The 9,516-nt window shown below is 40.3% G+C and overlaps 1 protein-coding gene across 1 annotated transcript in view; it reads left to right on the top strand.

Annotated features, from left to right (window-relative positions):
* The first annotated feature begins 1,785 nt into the window (after window positions 1-1,785).
* Window positions 1,786-9,516, top strand: part of FHDC1 (FH2 domain containing 1) — a 30,773-nt gene continuing 23,042 nt past the window's right edge. Inside the window, exons 1-2 of the mRNA XM_010586122.1 lie at window positions 1,786-2,268; window positions 9,269-9,330. Coding sequence (XP_010584424.1) covers window positions 1,786-2,268; window positions 9,269-9,330 — 545 coding nt within the window. The remainder of the gene's footprint in view (window positions 2,269-9,268; window positions 9,331-9,516) is intronic.

Below are 9,516 nucleotides of genomic sequence, written 5' to 3'. Positions count from 1 at the left end.
ATATGTTTTCTATTCTTGCTAATACCTTGGTAATGTAAGGTATAAGGTCAGAAAATCTGAAGCAGGAAAGAGGAGTTTGTTGCTACCTATGCAAGCTTTTGAGAAGAAAAGATACAGTGGATCATTCGGTTTACATTGACTTCAGTGAAGCTGTGAGTGGCTGAGTCCTTGCAGACCAAGAAAGAATTTGCCCTAAGGCTTGTTTCTGTGACTTGGGTCTGTTTGTTCCTGCACAAGAGTGATGGATCTCTGGCAAAAATAGCGAAGGTGTTTTCATCACTATTTTACAATGTCAAATTGATCTCGGTTGCTATTAGCTCTGTGTGAACCCTGCTGCAGACGCATACAGCTAAATCAGTGCCAAATTTGTGATTTGATATTGTTCTTGTGCCAGTGCGTTACTTCAGCTCTGTCTGTTGAGCTTTCTTGTGACTGATTTTTGCTCAGGGACTGGCTGTCTTCTATATTTGTATTGTGTGGTATCTTTGGTATTTTTTTTTGTAAATTCCTAAATTTTTTTTGAGATAAGTTACAAATTTCCATAAAATCATGGGATTCTTCATTGGTCTGTATTTGTAACGCCTTAATCTGTTTTCTCTGAGACTTACAATCTGTTTTAATAGATTTGGCTTGTCAAAATCGTGCTTTTTTGCAGAAGTCATTCCCTTACTTGAAGATTTACTGTTGATAACAGCATCTTCGTTTAGTAGGTGACAGTATAAGAAAAATTGCTCAAAACTATTGTGGTTCTTGTTAAGCTGCTTCATGAGGTAATCTAGATGTAAAAGCTTTCCTAAATATTTAAAGCTTTGCATACGTGCAGTGCTTAGGATGTGTAGGTTACTGTTCCTATCAGTTCCTCTGTCCTTTCACTCTGTCTCCGCTTATTGAACTGGCTCCGTTAACCTATAAGTAAATTATAAGGGGCAGCTTAATCAAACTGCGGTCTTTCTTCTCTTAGTGTATTTTGGGGGGTAGTCAAACCAGACCAATAATGGTAAAATGCAAATACTGTATGTTTATGCTCAATGAACATAGAGAGTTTAGGGGCTGCACACTGTTTTTCCCTTATTGACAATTGTGTGAAAAATATGAAGACAAAAAACCAGTACGTTATGCTAGACTGTTAAATCATTGACATACTGTTCATTATTTTAATGCAGCTTGGATTTAAGTCATGAATTAAAAGGATTCAAACAAGGTCTGTTTGATCCAGTTAATCCAGTACCATAATTAGTACTTATATTTTCTAACTGTGTGTAATCACCTTTAAAAAATAATCTGAAATTAGGAGTGGAATAATATTTGTTTGTTTTAAAAATTTGAGATAAATATATTCTCTTACAAAATTGCACTGAACTGAGATTAGTAGGTGGGTTCAGTATCAACTGTGGGCAATTTAAGAGGTATTCTTATTTTTATGTGTGTTCTTGAAATCTAGGTACCCAAAGCTATTTGAAATCTTGGTGTGGATAAGTTTTATAGAATTGCCCTGGGAAAGACTTTTGATTCACTAAATTTTGCTTCTGGATTAAAAACTTGATAGCTGTTATACCTTAATTTTAGTGTCGCCTCAGTGCAAGGGACAATATCCGGTCTCTCTGATCTGAGTCTCCCTATTGTCCTTTGTTGTAGGTTGTGAAGATGGTACAGTCCGCTGTTGTGTTGCTACTGCTGTCAGACTAGAGTTTGAGAGAGCGTGATACTTGCTGCTGCTGCGCTCGCTGTTCAATGTTTCAAACCGGTCCAAGGAAGTAACACTCTCCTCTTTGGAGAGGACATAAAATGCATGTTATGAATTGTCTCTCCTTGGTCAATGATAAAGAAAATGGGGCTATTCCAGTTGCAACGGGATTAATGAATGAGGATACAACAACAGCATCTCAACTTTCTCAGCCTGCAGCACCACCGCCCCCTCTGCCATGTCCCCTCACAGGGGCACCCCCAGCCCCTCCGCTCCCCCCGGGGATGCCGCCACCTCCCCCACCCCCTCCTCCACTGCCTGGGCCAAACATACCTCTGCCTCCACAGCTGATAAATGGGCATGACAACCATGGCAAAAAAAAACGAATGCGGAGCTTTTTCTGGAAAACTATTCCTGAAGAACAAGTCCGTGGTAAAAACAATATCTGGACGATTGCTGCAAGACCGCAGTATCAGATCGATACAAAGACAATCGAGGAACTTTTTGGGCAGCAGGAAGAAACCAAGCCCCAGGACCCCCGAAGTCGATCTTTAAAGTCTTCATTTAAAGAGACTAAAGAGGAGGTAAGAATTGAAGGAAAACCTCTCTTTTACATAATGCTGTAGGAATTGGTGTGAATTCTGACTCGCCTTTGTCTCTTTCTCTGTCATGTTTCATCCTTAAGTCAAATTTGTCTTGATTTGATGGAGAGGGGAACCATGGGGAGGATAAGCAATTTGTTCTTAGTGGCACACGTTTGTTTTTCAAAGAGCTAATAGTGTTTTATTATTTTTACCTGGTAAATGCTATGATTTGGTCACCTGTTAAAATAAATATAAATAAATGGAGGGAGCTGAAGGCATCTGTATTTACTCATGTTGGAGAGCCCTTGAGTTTTCAGTGTGAAACATACGTGTATTGTACCTTTTTTCTTCAGCTCTTCCACTATGGCTGTTGTACAAACAAAATGTTCTACCTGCAAGCATGCACCAGGTGGGAGGGAAGAGAATCCCATTGTAAGGGTTAATGCTGTATACATCCTTGATGTCCTAGAGACTTCAGGAAGGGAGTACCAGTATGACAGTGAGGAAATATAATATAGTGATTAAGGGAATTTGTTATTTAATTGAGATAATTTTAAAGTTTCAACTTTCATAAATGTTGCTTTCCTGCTAATGAAAACTTTATTTCATCTACCCTGCTTTTTCTGGACACTAAAATAACCTTCTAAGAAGGTCTGAAGATTGTTACTGATTTCAGTTCTGGTGGTGAGTATCTGCCAGTATATACCAAGCACTTTCAGGTTGAAATACTCTCCGGTGAACTGATAAGTAGCTTTCTAGTTCTTAAATCCTGATGTATATACAGCCTCTTTGTGAAGCCTGAATTGAATTGTCTCAAGTGATCTTTCTGTGAAGTAATTGCAGGGTTGAAACGCAGACTTAATCACCAGTGTTCTACATACATGTTAGCTTGTAAACAAAATACAGAGGGCATGGGGTTAAGAGATGTAACAATGTATCAGTTTTTAGTGAGAAAATAGGGACTTGAAGTTGATGGTATCTTGCAGGATCCAGAGAATGTCAAAATAAGATTAGCAGGGACGAGGAGAGAAACCAATGTACTGATAGTGTGCATGTTGTACATAGACTAAAATAAAGGATTTAAAACAGACATGGTATTGCAGACTCTGGAACCCTGACATCGGGAAGGAGTAATTGGGGCCATCGTCAGAGGTAGTCATTAACCTCTGTGCTGTTTTCAGGCTATGTTCATCTTCGAATCTGGCTTGCAGTGAGTGGACTTCCTGTACTGCATGCAGACGTACACAACTCTGGCCCCGTGTGTGTTTTTTAGAAGCTCCCCCTTTCAGGACTGCCACATGGAGAAGATCTAGTTATAGTAAAAATGACGATAAGTAACTGAATGTGGTCCCTAGCGTACAGCAGCTGGGGCAGAGAAAACCCCGGCGTGCTCCAAAACTCACGCGTTTTCATGTAAAGCTTGAAACTCGGGGTATCCTGAGGAGGTTAAGAGCAGTGTTAGAGGTTAAAATTACAGGCCTGCAAAACACGGGTTTCTCCAAGATACAGTGCCTTGGAAACAAAAACCTGCCTTGCTACAAGTTAATGTTTTTGTGCATCCGTCTGGAGCTGATAAGGTAGTTCAATGCATCTCCCTCCACTGCCTGATGCTTATCCAGCCTGGTTCAGGACTCCCACGGTGCCTTTGCACATGGCAGGTGGTTGAGGCAACAGTACTTGCCTCTGAGTTATGCTACTTAAGTGACAAAATGTTCAACTCTGTTGCTGAGCTTTGTCAAGCATGCCGCAGCAGTGTGTCAGACAGCGATGAGCAATTTCTTGTATGTTAATGGACTTTGCAGTACTAGCTGCTTAGCAAGGAGGGAAGGAGATAATCCTGAAGAGCTATGTGTTATTGGAAGTGCGGAAGCACAGATACGCAACAGCTCACATGCTTAACGTTACCACAGGCATCATTCAGCAAAAGTATGGAGGTTCAAGGCAAAGGCAATGTGTGTGATTTCCGTCATCAGTGCTGTCAGCTGCTGCTCACTTCCTTTAATGTATGACGGTTATCCTCAGTTCACTGTAGTAAAATCTGTGGGGGTTGAAAGGAGTTGGGGGCAGGCCGAGGTACACAGCATCCATGTGACCTTGCAGAGAGCATGTTAGTGTGGGGCTGAGGAAGCTGTAGTTCTGTTCCTGGCTGCATCGCTGGCCTGGCAGCAGAAGATAGGCAAGACATTTTGTGTTTCAGTACCTCTCTTCCTTTTGTATAAAACACAGTTGATTTTAGAAAGTGCTTTATGGTCTAGCAGTGAAACATGTTCTTTGCAGTTTAAATAGTGGAATTAGTCTAGTTGGCATAGTACGTCAGCAACAAATTTTCAAGATAACTTCAAGTGCATAAATTCAAGTATCACTTAGATCCAAATCCGAAAAAACCAGCATGTGCCAAAAGTGCTGTACAAGAGTGCATGGCCGGAGAGTCTATTCTTTTGGCTCAGTGGGGTTCCTCTCAGTGCAGTGGCATAGCTTCAGCGGAAGTGGTGAAGAGTGACTCTTCAGCCAGTGTTGAGGGCACTCCCCCAGAGGCTGTGGTGGGGATAGGGGTTTCATACCTTCTCCAGAGATCGCTGTTGATTGTGGAATCATAAGCAGTTTTGGAAATACTGCATGTCCTTTTAATTCGTCACTCATCAGTGATTTATACAGGGAATTCAGATGCCCAACTCAGGTTATTGAATCCCAATTATGGAGGCTTAGCCTAAACATCATCATTATAACAGAATTCCCTTTTGAGATTAGAGTCAAACTCCTGCAGCAAATGCTATCCTTTTTGTAAACAATCCCTCACCAAACCCTTAGGCGATTAATTAACATGTTGCCTTGACTAAAGGCTTAATTTGCCCTATGATTTCATGTAATTTCAGCCTCTGAAAAATAGGGGGTGTAGAGTTAAGTTTACACACCAATTTACTTTCCCCATCCTTTAGTGGTTTCGCAATACAGCACAACATACACTCAGCTAGGCTATAGCTAGCCTGGCATCGGAGTGGGCAAACCAGCTTGTTGCCAGCCAAGGGAGTTGCTCTTACTTTCTCCTTCGAACTGTCCCTCTGCTCCAGTCCCTCACCTCCCCCCCATCTGTGTGCTGGCTCTGGCAGACATTGGACCCTCTGTAAACAGATTTAAGTAGCTCAGCAGAATGCTGTTGGCGTTTTTTGTTTTGTTTTCAACTGGAGTAGTTTTCTGCTATTTTAGTGAGTTTGGGTGGCTTGCGAAAGGGTGCAGTGAATTTCAGAGCCCGTGCAAGGGGCTAGTGAGAGAAGAAAGATGGAAGGGGCGAACAGGATGTCTCTTCTCCCTTCTCCTAGTCATGCCCTCTTTCTGTTTTCCATGTGCTGGCTCTGATGCTCATTCCACCTTCTTGAGAGCTGATTCAACCTGTTAATCCAGCAGAGGACTAACACAGCAAAAAACCAATGAGATGAGTACCAGTGCCTGCCTAAGGGAAAGAGCAGGCTAGGAATGTGACAAGGGAGGATGACATGGAGTCGGACAGTGCTGTAGTAAGCTTCTAGGTTCACTCTGCCGCACTGTGGAAGTGCACCTTTCCACAACCACTCCAGGCAGTGCGTGTGGCTCAGAGAATAGAGGCCAAAATATTAAACTCAACAGTGATGGTTAGTGTGTTGTAAGGTGAAGTGGAAGCTGAAGCAGGAAGTTGTTTATATCCTTCCTAACCTCCAGCACCAAGCCTGTGCCAGCAGGCTGTTCCACACTTGCTCTAATTTGTAAACTGTATCCCACCATGTGAAACCCCATTGTTCTTATCCAAAGAACACATGTGATGTTTTGCTTTCACTGATCTGTCATAAATCCACTTCGTCATGTTCCTGTTCCTTATTGACAGTCTCATGGCAAGAAACTCCTGTTGCATTTCTGCAGTCACTATGAAGTCAGTATTGATGTGGGGCTTTTTGTGTCTCCCAGAACAGTCTGAATCTCTTGTGTTGATTGCGAATTTGCGTCAGAGTTCAGAAGTAGCTTTCCTGTTACCATCATCACAACTTCACCATGGTACTCAAGCTAATGTTCCCCTTAATACATCTAAACCAGCAAATATTTCAGTGGTGGATTAACATTTGTCAGACTGATGCTGTTACTACCCCACATGATCTATGCCTGCTGCAGATTGCAGAAATATGCTGAGTTGAATACTATGGTGATGAGAAGCAGATTCATGAGTGAATCAACTGTCCTTGCTTCGAAGATTGCATTGTTTATGAAGGAGAGGTGGCAAGTGTGTGAGGCAGTGACACTTGCATTGGCTGGCAAAGTGCAGGTGTTAAGATGGTGCGAAGTATCTGAGAGAATTGTAGTATTTCTAGAGTAGGACAAAAAAAAAAATAGTTTTCTCTGGCAGGAGAGTTAAGGAAGATGACAATGGAGAAAACTCTCCTGAATTTATCTGAAGTAAACGATAAGAAACCATATGAGAGTTTTCTTTGGTATGGAGGATCCCAGCGAGACTAGGAAGGTCTGTTTTCAATTCTTACTTACAGTCCAGTGCAACTTTTTGAGTCAAGAAGTCCAGGGGTATTACTGGTAGACAGCACTTTAAAATCTCTTTAGGTGGTGAACAGAGATTTGGAACATGCTGTGCTGGCACCAGTGCTGAAGGTGTGTATGAACAGAAGATAGGACCAGACTGAGCAGAATTTATAAAAAGCTGAGGTAATGTTTAAAGGGTAAAAAGCAACAGCTTGGTAGGAAGTCATATGCAGACAGCTTTTTGCAAGGACAAAGTAGAGTGAAAGCTTGGTGGAGAAGAAGAGTAGACATTACAAATACGTTAAGGCAAAGATTATGAATCTAATATTGCAACAATGTGAGATGGAAAATACTGTACTTGTGTGCAAGGAGTAGGAACTTGTATTTATGGAGTATCTGCCAGGTTCCCCTTTTCTCCACCTTACGCTCCCAGCTGGAAACTCCTTGAAGGTAGTTAAGTAATGACAGCTTTTTCAAACACTTTTGATAATCTTGAAGTGGACACCAAGCAAAGAGTGACCAAAACCTGAGCCAAATGTTTTGATTGTGTTCTTGAACAAGAAATCAGAGAAAAAACAGACTATGGTCATATATAGAGCAAGAAGTGTGTCTAAGATCCTTGTACTTAAGAACAGCTATGACATTTTTATGTTGTGCTGATAAGGCAAATGCAGCTGTATACGTTGCCATCTGTTGTTTTTCTTCAAGGGAAGATGTTTAAAAAAATCTCTAGTTTTGTTTGAGGCTGTACTGTAAATCTGGGTTGTGCCATGGAAACCAGAGGTTTATGCAGCTGATGGTCAGTCTTACTGTAAGAGTTACCAACTGTGACTGAAAATAATATGTACAGAAGGTTAACTGTGAATATGCTTTAAAAAACCCCAACAAACCAAAAGCCAAATCATGATGGCAAAGCTTATAAGCTTAAACTAGTACAGAGAAATCAGAGAATTAGGAGTGACCAGAGCAATTGGAGACTGGAGCTGGAGTTTGAGAGGTCAGTGAGAGGTCCCTGCAGTAAAACATTTGAAAAAGATTAGATACTGCAGGGCGAGAGATAGTTGAACCTGTCCTATGTTAAAGGGCTTTCCCGTAATGATCTGTTGGGGGCCTTTCAACTCCTAAGATAACAGGAGAATAAAACACAATCTGTCCTCTTATCTTTGCATATGCTAAAACTGAAGGGCTTCAGGCTAGCAATCATCTAATTAATACTAATAAGCTGATATTTCCTGTGTTTTCTAGTCTTTGCTGGTTTCAGAAGAGAGGAAATTCCAGAATTTCAGAAAACTTTTAAATCTGATTCACTCTTTTCAGCAGATGAGGAGGCTGTCTCCTGGGTGTATGTTGAGGATAGCACATTAATCATACCTATATTTTCACTGTCACCAGCTGACTGCAGGCTAATTCAATTTCGTGATGATGCCAACATTGTGTTTATATATGTATCTCTAATTCATGCACTGTCACAGAGGTCAAGACACCTTTACAGTTGTCAAAACCTCAAACATCATGTGAGTCCAACAGCAGTCTTGAACATCTGTGTGTACTGAGTTGTTTTATTGTAGCAATTAGGTGGTACTGTTAATGTGAAAGAATTCTATTGTCCTTGTAAATCTCATGACTTTTGTAGCTGTTATCACCAAAATCGCTGTGGTAAAATTTTAACCTTAAGGACACAATTTGCTAAAATGGGGCAAACATCTCAGGTTTGAACTTGTATGCTGTTACAGGAAGAAAAGCTAGCATAAAAAGAATTAACACTTTTATTAAAAAAAAAATTTAAATTAATTAGGGAAAAAAGTTGGTTTTTTTTCTCTGCTTAATCTCTGGAATTGTACACATAACATGATACAGCAAATCAACTTTAAAATACAAAGCAGGGGGAGACTATTATTGTATTATGGGTTTCTGTTTGCTTCTAGATAAAGCAAACAGATTTGAGCATTTTCTGTCTCAGATTTTGATTCAAGATCAACTTATCTTTCTGTGGATCAGCATGGCTATTAGTTTGCGTGAATGAAATCAGTAGTGCATACTGACCTCTGCTTAGAAAGACCATCCTCACATTTGTTACAAAATCTCTGATATATGTAGGTTTTGAAGTGTTGTGCTCATTAACCACGGGACCTTCAAATGCAACACAACGTATTACTTGATAAGCAACATTTTGCAGATGCAGCATTATGAAATGAGCAAGAAGAATGTTTTTACTTTGCAATGAAATAGAACTTACCTTGATTCCTTTCTTCTATAAATGTTGCTGTGGTTTTTTTGCTTCACTTGGAAAAAGGTATTGTGGGTATGCTGTGTGTTTTCCTGGTAAAAATTAGTTCTGTAATATCTGATCTTTGTTGATAAGACGTGACACTGTGTATTAATTTGGCCTGTGATTTGGTGGCAACTGCAAACAATTATCTGTAGCAATTTAAGAAATGATACCTGTATTATATACTATTTTCTTAGGTGTTGGTAGATTAATCTCTCTTGCTCTCTCTCTCAGGTTTCCATTTTGGATGCAAAAAGAAGTATGAACATTGGGATATTTCTCAAACAATTCAAAAAGTAAGATTTGATTTTTCCATGCAGCTAGTGCAAGCTGCAGATACGTGAAATTCTTTGTAGCTCTCATCAAATGTATTGTATATTGTGCTCTGTTCCTTGTGGACGTTACAGTTCTATACAGATTTGTCATAAGGTAACTACATTTCATATTTGTTTTCTAATATGTTTAGTTTTGAGTGCCATTAT

This window comes from Haliaeetus leucocephalus, unplaced genomic scaffold (assembly GCF_000737465.1).
Source record: "Haliaeetus leucocephalus isolate CR32 unplaced genomic scaffold, Haliaeetus_leucocephalus-4.0 Scaffold140, whole genome shotgun sequence".
NCBI classification, from domain to species: Eukaryota; Metazoa; Chordata; class Aves; order Accipitriformes; family Accipitridae; genus Haliaeetus; species Haliaeetus leucocephalus.
Note: the sequence above shows the minus strand (reverse complement) of the source record. Positions and strands in the feature narration are given on the sequence as shown.